This window comes from Crocuta crocuta, unplaced genomic scaffold (assembly GCF_008692635.1).
Source record: "Crocuta crocuta isolate KB4526 unplaced genomic scaffold, BGI_CrCroc_1.0 scaffold27, whole genome shotgun sequence".
Lineage (NCBI taxonomy): Eukaryota > Metazoa > Chordata > Mammalia > Carnivora > Hyaenidae > Crocuta > Crocuta crocuta.
This window is the reverse complement of record NW_027532250.1, coordinates 5,653,210-5,670,136: the sequence shown is the minus strand read 5'-3', so window position 1 is coordinate 5,670,136 and position 16,927 is coordinate 5,653,210. Positions and strand designations below refer to the sequence as shown.

General features: G+C 48.0%; 1 protein-coding gene across 2 annotated transcripts in view; it reads right to left on the bottom strand.

Moving 5' to 3' along the window:
* LOC144243254 (zinc finger protein 64) overlaps window positions 1-16,927 on the bottom strand; it is a 105,462-nt gene that overhangs the window by 72,395 nt on the left and 16,140 nt on the right. For both annotated transcript variants that reach the window (XM_077778295.1, XM_077778296.1), the window contains exons 3-5: window positions 5,731-5,892; window positions 4,585-4,647; window positions 954-1,205 (exon numbers count right to left, since the gene is read on the bottom strand). In XM_077778295.1, the coding sequence (XP_077634421.1) occupies window positions 954-1,205; window positions 4,585-4,647; window positions 5,731-5,892 (477 nt within the window). The remainder of the gene's footprint in view (window positions 1-953; window positions 1,206-4,584; window positions 4,648-5,730; window positions 5,893-16,927) is intronic.

Below are 16,927 nucleotides of genomic sequence, written 5' to 3'. Positions count from 1 at the left end.
GATATGGCCCCACGTCTTTACCCCGCCCCCCCTATCTCTGGCCTTTGTCATGTACCCTGGTGGTGACCTTCCTCTACGGGTGAGCCCAGCCCCATCCATGACACCAGGCCCGCCCACAGAGCCTACTTCAGCCAATGGGATGCAAGCAGAGGCTTGACTGGGGCTTACCCCCTGGGGAATGCATTGCCTGTCCCCTGCCACCGTCATGAGAGGGACAAGGCTGGGGTAGCCCGCTGGCCCCAGAAAGAGGAAGAGAGGCATGTGGAGCAGAGCCAGACTGCCCCAGCCCAGTCACGTGCAGAGCCGGCTAACCCAGATCCCCAGCCAAGGTCAGTGGACAGACACCCAGCCTTTCTCCACAGGTGTGATTGAGTCCCACCAAGATCAACACGGTGTTCAGCCAACTGGCTAGACCGGAAGCACGCGAGCAATGAACGCTTATTATAATACGCCGCTGAGGTTTTGTAGCGGTTGTTACACGCATCACTGTATCAATAGCTAACTGATACACTTGCTCAAAGGAAGACAAACATAACTGGTTAAGTTACCTACTCTGCCAGGTTGTTCCACGAAGCCATGCCCATACTGAGCTAATCCGAGCATACTTCAAAAAGGATGGAAATAATACGGAAGCTACGCAGAAATGGACTAAAAGTGCATTGTTTATATTCATATCTCTATTTCATGTAGCTCACCTCCTCAATCAAACACCTTAGAAGTGAATAAGGTATAGAGTCACATAAAGATACACATACGGTTACAAACTCCATGTTCTTCCCCGTTGGACGGAACAGAGGCATTTCTGGGTGGGTGCCAAGCAAACCCGCACACAGTGCAGTGACCACACGCCCCCAGTTCGTTTACTGAGCTTGTGACCCGATGCTCTGGGGGTGCTTCTGATCTAGGTAACAGGAAGCTAGGAGCACGGAGTGAGAGCAGGGCCAGAGACCTACCTGTGTGGGACCGCAGGTGCACCGTGAGCTGGCTGGAGTTGCGGCTGGCGTAGGGGCAGATCTGGCATTTGAAGGGCCGCTCGTCAGAGTGTATCCGCAGGTGCTTGTTGAGGCTGCTGCTGTCGGCTGCTGCGTAGTCACACGTCTTACACTTGTAGGGCTTCACGCCCGTGTGGCAACGCATGTGTGTCTTCAGCTTATCCTTCCGGCTAAAGCACTTGCCGCAGACTTCACACTTGTGGGGCTTGTCTCCTTCAAACACACACGCACACACACACACACATACACACACAGATGGCATCAGAAAATGGTACTGAACGAGACAAAGTTACTTCCCACTGCCTTATGAGAAGAGTGATATGCAGTCGCCGAAGAACATCTAGAAACGCCCTAAAGCTACACAGAACATTTGCAAAGAGCTGACCAACGTGCTGGGAGAGGGGGAGTTTCTTCTATTTTGCCTATTGGTATTTTCTAACTTTTCCTACATGGAATAGGAGTTCCTTATTAGTTAAACATAGAGGGTGACTCAAATTGTTAAAGGACAGCTAAGTAAACTACGAAACTGGTTGAGGTCTCGGTCCATTCTCTCCTGATCCCTTTCCTTCACAGGCCCACCCTAACACGCAGAGGCGCTAAGGTTTCGGGGAGCTCCTGGCTACGCAGCCCGAGGCTCTATTGCTCAGCCTCGCCTGCAGCGAGGTGATTCTGCATCAGAGCCCCCCTCGATGAAATAGCAGAGAAGGCAAATGCGCTCCTTTTGTAAAATGATGCTGCTTGTCTTTTACGTTTTGCTTTCCACCCTTCCTGCTGGCCGTTTCCAAGACCAGGGGTGGACTGGCAGGCGTGGGCAGGAAGCCCACAGATGGCGGGTCACATGACTTGACACACCGTAACGATATGGAAGGAACCGAGGTTCTTGGATGATTTCGTAGGACAGAGCTGCCTCCCTGCCCTCGACCACCTGCTTTACCTCCGGACAGTTATGTGAGAGACACACAAACCCCCACTGCGTACGAGCTGCCGGTTGGGTTTCTTTGTTACAGCAGCTTAGCCTATACTCACTAAGGCACATGCCAACTTACCACCCACGAACAGCTGCTTATTTTTGATGGAGATCTCTCCAATTATTTACGTGCATATGTGTGTATGTTTGGTACCAAAAATCCTCTTGGCTAACATCAACTTAAACACTGTTTGAAAGGCACTGTGCCTCTCAGTGACCTTCCTCAATCCCGTCAACAACTGGGCTTAGAACCCATGATTGTTTTGCTTTCTGAGCCAAATGCAGTGGTGCCTCCCCGCTGACTACTTTCTTGCACTCAGAGTAATTTCGATCATCTTTTCACATCATTAAATATCTACAACACGATTTTTAAAGCTGACGTATTTCACCGTATGGACGGAGCATAAATTATTGAACCAATTCCCTACCTGGCCGCTCTAACTGGTAAAGCAGATATGTATACAGGTGTGGAAAGAGAACCATTATTAGATGAAAAACAGCAACCTGTAGTGATGGTATATATAACAGTAACTGCATAAAAGATGGGAAAAATAGATTCTCTGTGTTTTTAGGCCCAGTATGGGTATGCCAAAATTTAAGAATAAGACACAGGACACTATTGACACTGGTGACTTCAGGTCTATATTGTATACTGGATAAGGAAGTGGGTGTAAGTCAGGATCTCCCCTTTTTACTTTATATATTAAATATATGACTTTTGGCCAAATTGTAAGTAGCCAAGTGCTAAACTCAATCGTCAGCCAAAGCTGATCACTCTTGCATTAGACCAAACATCTGGGATTTAAGAAAGTATGAAAGAGGGGTGCCTGGGGGGGGGGCTCAGTAGATTAAGCCTCTGACCTCGGCTCAGGTCATGATCTCAGTTTGTGACTTCGGGCCCCGTGTCAGCTGGGCTGACAGCTCAGAGCCTGGAGAACTTCCAATTCTGTGTCTCCCTCTCCCTCTGCCCCTCCCCTGCTCACACCCTGTCTCTCTCTTTCTCTCTCTCTCTCTCTCAAAAGTAAACATTAAAAAAATTTTTTAAATGAAAGGGTATGAAAGATTTTAATTTTATTATTGAAAATGTTAGCCGTCAAATCAAGAACTCCACGAACAATAATTTCTCGTGGCTGTCAGCTGCGGATTAGCTCCTGTGGTCGCCATCCTCCGTACCCGCCACAGTGAGCAGGTGCCGGAAGCTGGTGAAGAAGGATGGTTTCCGGCCAGTGAAGAGCCTGTCAGTGTTACTCCTGGCCACACCCTTCTCTCTGGAAGTTCCGAAGGTGAGGACACCTTCTCATCAGCTCTCCGGCTTGAAGATGTGATCGGAGACGCCGCAGTCATGTAGAAACTATCCTACAAACCTAGGCTCAGTTAACCATGTGTATAAGGTTCTCCCTAAAGATCTGCAGAAAGAGACTCAAGGTCATTACTTCACTCAGGTATTTATTGTGTTTCCTCAATCATCATGAATGATTTCAGCACTTCACTCCGGCGATGATGAGTATGCTCGACTGATGGCATTCCTATCAAACCCACATGGAAAGAGCTACTGTTTGTTACATCGAGAAGGCTTACCCAATATTTGAGACTTAATAGCTTAACATTCCGCTAATTAGAATAAATCCAAGTGACGTGACACCGTGAGGTTGGGGAGAACATGATGATGACCCCATTGCAACCAAGGCAATCGCTGGCTGTGGCCAACAAATTTCAGAAATAACTGCTGGATAGTTCATCTTCCAAAGGCTGAGGCTAACTAGCAGACTTTGGGCAATTAGTGACACCCCAGCTAAATTTCGGTGTTCCTCTATCTTATATGCACTTATACTCTCTGTGTTCACACTGTATCATTTGAATTATGAGTATCTAATACTTTGTTAAAAATAGTCTAAATGCAGTTCCTTCTCCATTCAGAAAATCTGGGAGACATAAAAATATATATTAAAGAAAATTAAAATCACCAGAAGTCATGTTTTTCTTTTCCCAGGCATCACTCTTTTCCTTTCCTTTTACTTTGTTTTTAAGGTAATCTCTACACCCAAGATGGGGCTCGAACCCATGACCTCAAGATCAAGAGTCAGGTGTTCCACCGACTGGGCCAGCCAGGAGCCCCATCAATCTTTCCCTTTTTCAAAAAAGTTTATTAATTAAGAAACTTATTTATTAATTAAATTTCACCTTCAAATGGCAAAAATAGCACATACACTCTGTATCCAGTGCTACGATATAAATACACATAAAAATTTTACTTTTCTTCCCTTCTATCAATCATCACACACACACACACACACGCACATTTATAGGATCATCTCCAAATGAGAATCTGTACATTTAAAATTGTAATTAATTCGGCTGATCAATCATCAAAAATGGTTGCAGCAGTTCACATTTCCACTAGCTAAGTCTGCTCATATCTGTTCCAGCACTGGATTTTATTTCTTTAAACATTTTCTGCCAAAACCATGTGCGGAAATAGCATCTTACTTTTATTTAATTTGTATTTGTAGTCCTGTGATGATGGGCAAGGTTCTGGGTCCTATCACATGTCTGACTTGTCTGGATCCCTGGCTCCTGGCACAGAATACATGTCCCTGTCATAAGTGCCAAAGAAATGTCACTTACCAGTGTGAATTTTTAAATGACGCTCCATGTCCTTCATGCCATAGGCGGTCTTGAATTGGCAACCTTACAAAGGCAAGAAAAGATTAATTACAAAGGGAAACATAGTAACTTAAGGGTGGAGAAGCCTGGCAGAAACTTCCTTAACCACGTGATGAAAGTTAACCCCACAGTAAACTGGACAAACAGGATCACGTGCCTCCTGATACGATGTACCAAGAAGGACATGTATCACTTCTGTGCTTTGTCCAAACTGCAGAGCTCCAATCTGATCGTGGAGGAATATCAGACAAACCCTAACTGAGGAACATTTTACAAAACAACTGGCCTGTACTTTGCAAAAATACCAAGGTCATGAAAGACAAAGCTTTAGGATTAAAGGAAACTAAAGACGGATGAAAACGCACATCAACGCGTGATCATGAATTAGATCCTAAACCAGGGGAAAATGCTTTTCTTTTGATATAGAGGATGTTAGTGAGAACCTGGTAAGATCTAAATAAGGTCAGTAGTTTGATAATAGTGCATATAAATGTTAATTTCCTGATTTTGAGGACTGTGCTGTGGTTATATAAAAGAGTTTCCTTGGTTCTAGGAAATATAAATTGCGGTATTTAGGGGTAAAGGGACATTTGGGGTAAGTCTGCAACTCACTCTAAAATGGTTTTTGGGGAAAATATATATATAAAGAAAGGATAACATAGCAAATACAATATGTTAACATTTGGGGAATCCAGATGAAGGGCATACATACATTTTTGGTACTATTTTTGCAACTTTTCTGTAAGTCTGAGATTATTTCCAAATACAAAGTTTTGCTTTGTTTTGTTTTTAAAGGAAACAACGATCTTTCTGGATGTCTTCGTAAGCTATAGCACAGGGAGAAAAATGCAGTCACCGGGACACTCATGAATTTCATTTCAAAGGCCAGCGGCTGTAAATGCCTTAGGTTCCACGTGCATTGTAACCAGGGACAGTGAGAGATAGGTCGTATGTGATGACGTAAATGCTGTGGGGCTCTGATGCTTAAGCCAGGGACTTCGGAGCACATCTATGTCTAGTTGTCAGGAATTCACCCGCGAAAGCTGCTGAATCGGATTCTGTTAATGTCACATCCTCTACACACGCAGGACCCAATGCTGCCTTTACCTGGATAGCAACAGTTAAGCCTTTTCTGAGCAGGTGGGGCTGTGGGCTTTTTGGCACGTGACTTGGCTGGGAGAGAGATGACAGTGGCTGTCTGGTTTTCATTGCTTTCCGTGGGCAGGTAAGTTTGATAGCCATGTTCAAACACAAATTCTGGAGCTGAAACTAAAAGATAGGATGGTTATTAGTTCTCATCATATGAATACCCAACAGCTCTTCTCTTTGCCTACCTTCCTCTATAGAGAACTTACAGGCTAAACTGCTTTCCCAGTTTCCTTAGGACCGATCCTGTGACCCTATTCTAGCCAGGGAGACAAGAGAGAACATCTGTTGAGGGGCTTCCGGAAAAGATTTTCTTCCTAATTTAAAAAAAAAAAAAAAAAAAGGCAGTTGAGGAAAGCTCATTCTTACTGCCCTGGCTGTCCCATTTTCCATCTTAGGACTTGCTGGAGTCAGGATGTGATGCCTGGATCTTTGGCAGCCATTCTGGGACCATCAGGGGAGAGCAAGAAAATCCGATGTTGAGCCAGAACTCTGAGGCTATCCAGATCCAGACTTATTAAGTAAACAGGAAGTGTCCCTATCATTTATACCAGGCATGCTTTCTATGATCTCCAGCCAAATGCATTTGGTACTTTCATAAGTTTTATCACAAAATCCTAACAAGCAACTGGAAAGGAGCTGATCAAAGGAATTCTGGCACAGACTAAGAACTCTCTAAAAACACAAGTATTTTCCTAAAACAAAACACAACAAGTGAAACAAAAACTCCTTGTATTCTCACTGAAGTTTTCAGGGGGAAAAAAGAGACCAAACAGCTTTATCATCGTAACCTTTATTTTTATCATTATAAAAAATAAAACAGGCAGTCTCAAATTTCTTCTCCTGCTTGTAAAACCTTTTGTGACTATTTCGTTAACTAAAGTTATGGTTTTGGGTTTGGAAATATTTTCTTCTTTAATTACACATAATTTGTCACATAGAGATTTGGTTTTATAGGAAGAGGCAATATGAGCAATGGTGTGTCTGTTCGTTGGGTGAATTTTTCAGGCTGAGAGGTCCTAACGATGATGAAATTGTGAATTTATTGAATGAATTATTTTTGATTTCTCTAGACATTGGACAGGAAGCTCAGGCTTCTTATCTCCCCCCTTGGAGGACGTCTGGCAATGAGAGCATCATTGATGCAAGCCCACCAACACCTGCATTGCTACGGGAGTAAATGATTTCATGGTTTTAACTGTAACATGCAGGGGGGGAAGCTGAATGGCTTTTGCTTTAAAGTTGGCCAAAAGAGGGGCGCCTGGGTGGCTCAGTCGGTCAAGCGTCCGACTTCGGCTCAGGTCATGAGCTCACGGTTCGTGGGTTCGAGCCCCGCGTCGGGCTCTGTGCTGACAGCTCAGAGCCTGGAGCCTGCTTCGCATTCTGTGTCTCCCTTTCTCTCTGCCCTCTGTCTCTCAAAAAAAGAATAAATGTTAAAAAAAACAGTTGGCCAAAAGATTTTGCAAAACCGACGTTCTGTCTTCACGCTGAGTCCCTTGGATGCACGAACTGACCACACCTGCCTCTTGTTGAAATGTTTCCTCTACTCTGTGGGATATTGCTCTGCTTAGTTCTCAAAGTGTGGGCCCCAGCCAGCAGCCCCGGACCTAGGGAGGAGCTGGCTATAAAGGCAGATCCTCAGGCCCCGCCCCCACTGACTCACAAACCCAGCAACCTGTGTTCTGACAAGCCACCCAGGTCGTTCCGATACCTGGCCGAGCCTGAGAACCCCTGGTGCACACGGTCCTTTCCCACACGCCCGTCAGTAAGACTGTACCCAGCTTTGTCTAACCGGGGGCGTCCATCGGTCCTGCTTGTTGCTTTACAAGAAAGCTGTTATTCCTCCAGTAACAACCATCTGCGTCATTAATATCAAATCGACCCCCCGCTACTGTTTTTCTGCGAACACAGTTACTTTTCATCTTCAACCCGGAACATCATGCAAGATCTTGGAAGATGCTAAACAATGAGGCTCAAAACACATAGTTCGGAAAAATGCACCCCCTTCTGCTGAAGTGACAACGATGTGTCCAACAGTGTTCAAGTTTGTTTGCACGCTCACAAAGACATTTGGGGTTTTTAAAAAAACAAAAAAAATTTAAATGTGTACTTATTTTTGAGAGGGACAGAGCATGAGCCGGGCAGGGGCAGAGAGAGAGGGAGACACGGAATCCGAAGCAGGCTCCCGGCTCTGAGCCGTCAGCACAGACCCCGATGCGGGGCTCGAACTCACGAACTGCAAGATCATGACTTGAGCGAAGTCGGACGCTTAACTGGCTCGGTCCCCCAGGCACCCCAAGACATTTGGGGTTTTTTTAGCGACTGTCTATTGGTCGACAGCAATCTCATTGATTCTAACAGGCACCTCCATTTCAGGTAAGTTAAAATCTATCTTTGAATTGGTAGAAGTCCAGATCTGGCCCTTTACTCTGTGTGTGACCTTGGGCCAGTTACGTAACCTCTTCGAGCCTCAGTGCCCTCATCTGTAAGTGGGGTATAATCACCGTGCCTACTTCCAAAGGATGCTGCAGAGTTTAATGGGTGACTCAGTAGCACAGGATGTGGCCACAGTCGACTGTCAAGGTCAGTCGGCAAAGTTGAACAGAACTGGGCACCAGTCTCTCAGCTGGAATGATCAAGGCCTAGGGTGACCTGCTGTCTCTGCTGAGGCTGAGGGGTGACCCCAGACACAGGACTCCACTGCTACAGCTGGAATGGCTGCTCACGCCACCATAAGACTTCTCAGCTTTCTACTCTATGACTTTTTAACAGGGAGGAGGCTGGAAGGTGCTGGGGGCATGGAGGTGGGCGTGGCTCACTCACCGGACTCCTCCTCTTCGTAACCCTCCCAGGAGGCAGGTGCAGGGTCCCGCCCTCCTGGGGGACTGGCTGGGCTTGGTCTCCTAACTGCCCACCTGCCCCTCCCCCAAGAGCCTCAGCACCCCCTTCGTGGCAAGTGACAACACAGGGAAGACGATATGGACCTGTTCTCCCATACGTGGTTTGCAAGTTTCTTCTCCCACTCGAGGATGCCTTTTTTAAAAAAAATGAGAAAATGTTTTATTTATTTTTAAGAGATAGAGAGAGACAGAGACAGAGCACAAGCGGGGGAGCAGAGGGGGAGACACAGAATCTGAAGCAGCTCCAGGTTCCTAGCTGTCAGCACAGAGCCCGACGTGGGGCTCAAACTCACAAACTGTGAGATCACGGCCCGAACCGAAGTCAGATGCTTAACCAACTGAGCCTCCCAGGTGTCCCTCGGTTGCCTTTTTATTTTATTTTTTTTTTATTTTTGAGAGAGATAGAGACAGTGTGAGCAGGGGAGGGTCAGAGAGAGGGAGACACAGAATTGGAAACAGTCTCCAGGCTCTGAGCTGTCAGCACAGAGCCCGACGCGGGGCCTGAACCCACGAACCGTGAGATCATGACCTGAGCTGAAGTCAAGACGCTCAATGGACTGAGCCACCCAGGCGCCCCCTCAGTTGCCTTTTTTAAAAACATGTTTATTTATTTTGAGGGAGGGGTGAGGGGGAAAAAGAGAAGGAGAGAGAAAATCCCAAGCAGGCTCCGCACTGTTGGCGCAGAGCCCGAAGTGGGGCTCGAGCTCATGAATCATGAGATCAAGACCTGAGCCGAAATCAAGAGTCAGTTGCTTAACTGACTGAGCCACGCAGGCGCCCTCAAGGTTGTCTTTTCAATCTTATTTCCTTTGATGCACAGAAGCTGGATGGATTTCCATTTGTCTCTTTTTGCCCTTGATGCCCGAGCTTCTGGTGTCCTGGGGGAGGGCAGCAGGAAACAAAGGAAGCCACGCCCCCGACTGCACGGGTCATTTTGGGGGTCTAACGACACATAATGTCACCCCAAAGTAGACGGGTTCAAGACCAGAAAGGGTTTGTTCAAGAGCTTGGGCTCTTCAGTCTTATGCCCTTGAGCCTCAGTTTCCTCACCTGGCGAATGGGGACAATTTCTATTCCCATCTCCTAGAGCTACTGTGAAGATTAGACACCAGGCACATAAAGCTGCTACTGCTGTTGTCATGTTTCACGAACTTTTTCAGCAAATATTTTTTTAAATGTTTATTTTGCAAGAGGGCGAGAAAGAGTGGTCTAACCGACTGAGCCACTGAGGTGCCCCTCATTTATTAAGCACCTACTGTGTGCCAGGCACTGTTCCAGGCACTAGAAACACATCAGTGACCCAAAGGGACGAAAGTCGCTGCCTTCACGCCTGGGCGGCTCAGTCGGCTGCGTGTCGGACTCGTGATTTTGGCTTAGGTCCTCATCTCCCGGTTCGTGAGATCAAGCCTCGTGTCGGGCTCTGAGCGGACAGCGTAGAGCCTGCTTGAGATTTTCTCTCTCCTTCTTTCTCTGCCCCTCCCTCTGCTCAAAAAAAAAAAAATCCCTGCCTTCATGGAGCCAGCACTGTCACTGGGAGTGGTGCAGGCGACAGCTCAAACACATGCTCTATAGCTGATATACAGCCGAATGCTATGGAGGAAACTAAGCAGAGAAGAGTTACAGGGACTTCTGCACCGGGCGGGGGCGGGGGGGGGGAGCACTTTTAAGTAGGGTGACCTGTGAAGGCTTCTGGGAGAAGGTGACATTTCAGAATGTGGAATCACATCATTATTAATAGGTCCTGTTGCAGGTGGCTGTGATTCAACAACCAAGAAAGGAGCATCGGGGTATCTGGTTACCAAGTCTCACTGGAGCCTCGCGAAGGGGTCCCCACCCCTGGCTTCTTTCTAGGAGGCCCTGAGAAGAGCAGCGCCTACACACACCCCGGGAGAGGCTTCCAGTTGCCTTGATCACTGGCGGGGGGGGAGGGGTGCTGCTTCAGGCCCTTTAGGTGTCCGTGGGTGAGGTGACATTGGAGCAGCCATTTGTTCCCAGGCCGTAAGGGAGTGTGAGTGGTCCCAGTGATCCGAGGCCAACTTTTTGCAAGAGTTCGGGGCCTCATCTCCGCCTCCGGCCTGGGGAGGAAAATCAGGCCCCACGTTCAGTGAGATCAGCCCCTCCCCCACAGCCTCCGGGAAGTCGCAGCCTTGCACACCTGCTTCGCGCTTGCGGGTTTGGGGTCTGTCTCCGGGGGGATTTCCCTGGCTTTCTTGTGTGTTCAGATGTGCACCGAGTGCCCTTTGTTGTAGTTAAGTCCTGGTTTGTGGCCAGGGCATGGCGGGCATGCAGTTACTCAGTTTTGATGCTGCCTAAAATATAAGGCTGTTATATGAACAGAGAACCCAAATCTCAGAGGTCATACTGCTCGGTGTCTTAACCCGCTGGGGCCACATGCACCAGGAGCGGGGTAGCCCGTTTTCCACAAAACTGTCCTTCGGATATCTGAAGGTGGCTTTCACATCTTCCAACCCTTTTGGCTTCTCCCTTCTCTTCCTTAATTTTTAAAAACTCCACTTTTTATCCTTGTTTTTTTTTTAATTAAAAATTTTTTACATGTTTATTTATTTTGATATAGAGAGATAGAGTGCAAGCAGAGGAGGGGCAGAAAGACAGGGAGACATAGAACCCGAAGCAGGCTCCAGACTCTGAGCTGTCAGCACAGAGTCTGACACGGGGCTCGAACCCATGAACCAAGAGATCATGACCTGAGCCAAAGGTGGATGCTCACCGACTGAGCCATCCGGGCACCCCCTATCCTTGCCTTTTTAAATTAAAAACTTTGTCTTTTAAAGATTTTATTTTGAAATAATTTCTCCACCCAACGTGGGACTCAAACTTACAACCCTAGGATCAAGAGCTGCATCCTTTACCAACTGAGCCAGCCAGGCACCCCTGTATTTTTAAAAAATGTGTTTATTTATTTTCAGAGAGAGAGAGAAAGAGAGAGAGAAAGACTGAGGTTGCACATGGGGAACGGACAGAGAGAGAGGGAGACAGAGAGAATCTCAAGCAGGCTTGGCAGTGTCAGCACAGAGCCTGATGTGGGGCTTGAACTCATAAACTGTGAGATCATGACCTGAGCTAACGTCAGACGCTTAAGCCATTGAGCCACCCAAGCACCCCTGCTTTTTCTTCTTTTTAAATAAAAGTAAACGCTAATTGCCGAAAATCTAGAGTACAGAAAAACTATAGAGCAGAAAATTAAAACTGCCCAAGGCGGTATTATGCTCATTACATACTGTACTTTTTCTCTAAAGCACTTATCTCTACTGGGATCAAATAATTACTTGGGAAGTTATCTAATTGTCGTCCTCCCCTCCCTTTGGTTGAATGGGACATCCAAGGACACACCTGTCCATCACTGCCTCCCAGCACCTAACAGAACTTGGCAAAGGGCAGGGGCTCAAAGAACATTTGTGAAATGATCTACCCCATGGCTAACACATCCTTTGTATATAGATTTAAAAAGTGTAAAACTGGGATCATGGCTTAAATCCTGTATAGCCCCCTTTTTGTTAAAAAAAAAAAGTCACCATTTGAAGCCGTTTGCCATGCTATCATTGGTCTCAAACACAATTTTAACTGGCTACATTCTATTCCTCCATTTTGGCTGAGCATATAGCTAAATTACTGAGTGTGTTTCTAGGTATTTATTTTTATAAATAATACCTATCCCAAATTTAAAAAAAATTTTTTAATGTTTATTTTTGAGAGAGACAGAGCACAAATGGGGGAGGGGCAGAGAGACAGGGAGACAAGAAATCCGAAGCAGGCTCCAGGCTCAGAGCTCAACGCGGGGCTTGAACTCACCAGCCATGAGATCACCCCCACCCCCACCCTGGCTGAAGCCTGTTGCCCAACTGACTGAGCCACCCAGGTGCCCCATCCCAAATTTTTACCTGACTTCTGGCTACTTTGGATACATTCCTCTAAGTTGAAGAATTGGTCAGAATGGTGTGGTCATTGTATTACTTGGTGACACATAATCATCAGATCCTTTCTACAGATTTAAGTCAGCTTACACTCTCCCCTTTACGATCACAACACATCAGCTATTTGACAGGACAAAATGAGATCATTTTAGTTAACCTGCATTTCTTTTACTGCTGGTGAAGTTGAATTCCTTTTAACATTCTTTTATCCATCCCTATACCTTCTACAGTGAACTCCTTGTGTATGCAATTTTCTCTCTCTTTTTCTACTGAGTTTCACTTTTTTCTTACTGACTTGCACACAAGCTTTACAGATTGAGGATATCCTCAAATTGTCATGTACTCAAATCCATTGCACTTTTCTGTTTCCTCCCATGCTGTCCATGCATACGATTCCCATTTAGGGCTCTGGATCCAACTGCAAACTCAGAATTCATCTCTTGAGGGAAAAAAGCCACTCACGCCCTTCCAAAGGGCTCTTTCCGGGGCCAGGTCCCAACCTGACTCCGCCCCCTCTCTCTGCCGCGGCTGATTGGTCCAGCAGCAGATACCTGACAGGAGCCGAGCCAATCAGACGCTCTCGCCCTGAAGGTAGGAATTGGGACTCAAGATACCGCAGTTTGGTGTGAACTTTCCTTTTGTAAAAGAAAAGAAGAAAAGAGAAAAGAAAAGAAAAGAGACGGAAAGAAAAGAAAAGGGAAGAGAAGAGAAGAAAAGAAAAGAGAAGAAAAGAAAAGAGAAGAGAAGAAAAGAGAAAAAAGAAAAGAAAAGAGACGAAAAGAGAAGAAAAGAGAAGAGAAGAAAAGAGAAAAAAGAAAGGGGACAGTCAGGCAGACAGCCTCCCGNTAAACCACTAATTTGGGGGCCCACGGGCCAAACTGAGCCTTCAGATTCTCTCTCTTTTTTTTTAATTTTTTAAATGTTTTTTATTTATTTCTGAGAGAGAGACAGCATGAGCAGGGGAGGGTCAGAGAGAGGGAGATACAGAATCTGAAGCAGGCTCCAGGCTCTGAGCTAGCCGTCAGCACAGAGCCCGATGCGGGGCTCGAACCCACAAACTGTGTGCTCGTGACCTTACCCGAAGTCGGACGCTTAACCGCCTGAGCCACCCAGACGCCCCCAGATTCTCTTTTAAGGCTTTCAAAATCAATGAGGTGGGCTGGGTCTCCCCTATCTCTGGCCAGGGACCACTACGGACACAAGTGGTTGAGTCAGTTGGTCACTCACTGCGACAGGGAAACCTCATTTCACGAGAGCCACGGAGCATCTCAGGAACAGGTTGCTACGAAGGACTTATTGCTGGTTTGGGGCTCATGGTAGGTGAGGTTTGGGGCGGCCTGAGGAAGCCTGCGTGCGAGCTGTCAGGAAGTGGGGAAAAGTCTATGATTTGGTATCTTAATAAGACTGAGAANAAAAAAAAAAAAGACTGAGGAGGAGAAAAGGCTCACCTGTGACAGGCAGAGGAGCGGCTGTCACTCAGAGGAGTGGGGGGAGGGGATGTTTGGTATTTGGCATCTTGGGAGGAGGGGGCGGTCTTATGTTGGTCCCCTTCTGCCAGGGTCCCAGCGCAGCCCAGCTCATGCCCACATTCTGGGAACTGTTTCCGATCAACAGGAGACCAGCCCGGGCTCCGAGTCACAACCAGACACAGCTGGTGATGCTTCCCGGCTACCGGGCTGCTTTCCTTTCCCAGCTGGCTGTCCCCAGGCCCTCCCACTGCGCACCGCGGCATATCTGCTGCTGCATTCGCTGTCACTGCCTGGCCTCTGACAGCATCTGAATCCACTTCTCCAGCTAACTAAAGACCGCTTACCCCCAAATTGCTAGTTCTTTGCAAGTGAGACATCTAAGTGCTGGGTGGGGAAGCCGTAAAACACCTAACTCCCCGAGGTTAGGGGGCGGTGGGGAGAGGGAGAAATCATGGAGAGCTTCTAGGTGGAGGTGACTTGGAGGCTGGGACCCAAAGGGTAGGAATTCACTAGAGGGGGAGGGAAAGATCATTCCAGGCCAAGAGGTTGATTTAACTACTATCGGCTGGGGGCTTGTCATGAGGCAGGCCCTGCAGCCGCATTTTCTGTGCTGTTTTGTTTTCACAGCCCTCGGATGCGGTACGAAGATCTAACACTGGAAGCGCTGAGTGTCTTCCATGGAGGCGCCCCAGCATGTGAGAGTTGGGGAACCGGATGCTGAGACCCTGTTACCTGCCCCAGGTTACCTATCAGCAGGTAGTACAGCTGGGAACTGACCTCGAGGCAATCTGACCCGGATTCTTTTTTTTTTTAATGTTTATTTATTTCTAGGAGAGAGAGAGAGACAGCGTGAGCAGAGGAGGGTCAGAGAGAGAGGGAGACACAGATTCTGAAATAGGCTCCAGGCTCTGAGCTGACAGTCAGTACAGAGCCCGACGCGGGGCTCGAACCCACGAACCGCGAGATCGTGACCTAAGCGAAAGTCGGATGCTTAACTGACTAAGCCACCCAGGCGCCCCCTGACCCGGATTCTTTAACTGCCAAGCCGTGTGCCCTTTCTATTTATCCTTGTCTCCACTTCAAAAACAAGACACCAGGAGCTCCTGTAATTTATCACAGTCGCGAGACTCGTCAGTCCCTATGTGGCCAAGACTCCAACTCAGGGGCCTAACTCCTAAGCCCTGTTATTTTCAGAACTGAGAAGGTGTATGCGGGATGCTCATTCTTTTCTCACCGGCACCAATATCGAACGTTACTGTGCCTGTAGCAAAGTTCTTAAACCAAACGCCATGCAAAAATGCAGCTTTCAAAGCTAGCAGGCAGAGAATAAAGTCTACCTGATACCCAACTATTATTATTATTTCCTTTTAGCTTCAGCTATTATTGGACAGAGAAGGGATAGAGATGAGCTGAGTGAGGAAGGGTCTGGCTTCATCAAGGACTGGGAGGCACCGACCAGTTTGGACAATGCCTGCGTGAGAATGTCTGGAGAAGTCTGCCCGCGTCGGGGGTGAGACTGTGGCCTTCCACTTGGCCGAGACCTGGAATCCCTTAGGAACTTGTTAAACATACAGAAGCCTGAGCCTCAGCCCCAGAGACGTGGAGTCAGGAGGTGGGGCTCGGACACCGGTGTTTTTAACAAGCTCCCCGGAGATCATGGTCTACAGGTGGGTCGAGGAACTGCCACTAAGTGGAACGCGGAATCCCCAAGCTTTTGGAGACTCAGGCCCAGAAAACCAACTGAATCAGTGTGAAAGAAGGGGGTGGGGGCGGGGTGGGGGGAGCAGTCCTCTGCTGATTTCGTGGAGAAGCAGAAACGATGAGTCAGGCAGAGACGGAACACACCGCAGATCTCTCCATCCATTCGCCACCTGTTCGTTCATCTCCACGTTCATAAAAGCGGTTGTTTACTGAGCCCAATCACTCTGTCCCAGACCCTTTATGTGGATTATCACAGAGTCCTCCAATAACACAATGATTAATAGGCATCAGGCATCTAATTCTATTACCTAATAGTATCAGGCGGTGCTGTAACCTCTTTTTGCGCACGAGGAACATTAAGCAGGGAGCAGAGAGCAACGTGCCCGCGGTTAGGGCTGCTGGGTGGCAGGCAGCGATGCGAGCCCGGCAGTCTGTCTCCAGAGCTCGCGTCTCCCAGCAGACAGAGGTCTCCAGGCCCAGCCCGAACGTTCGGGGCGGCCGGCCAAACGGAGGCACGGCCAGAGCGAGGGACCGCAGGGTGTGGAAATGCCAAGGCGAGGGCGAGTGTCTTTGAGCAACGACTCGGGACAGAAGGAGGCGCGGGTATGTGGGTGCGGGGTCAGCTCCACGATGCACGGGAGACGGGGGCAGCTGGCCATTCCCAGCGAAGGCTGGTACTGGGGATCCACTGGTGACAGGAGGGGTGCTGCCCCGGCCCAGCGACGGGACGGACCTGAAGTTTGTTCCCCACTGAAGTTTGTTCATTTAGTTACAGGGACCTGGCCCGGGCTGGGGGACAGTGTGTGCGTGCTGGCATCGGTGTAAGAAAGTTCCACGCAGGGGCGCGCCTGGGCCGCTCAGTCGGTTAAGCGTCCGACTTCGGCTCAGGTCATGATCTCACTGCTTGTGAGTTTGAGCCCCGCATCGGGCTCTGTGCTGACAGCTCGGAGCCTGGAGCTGCTTTGGATTCTGTGTCTCCCTCTTTCTTGCCCTTCTCCTGCTCGTGCTCTGACTCTCTCTCTCAAAAATAAATAAACATTAAAGAAAAGAAAAGAAAGAGTTCCATGCAGAGGAAACAACACGGTGCAGAGCCTCCGAAGCAAGGAAACAGGGCTTGTCTGGAAGACAGAGGACTTCATCTCGGCTGCCGCCATAG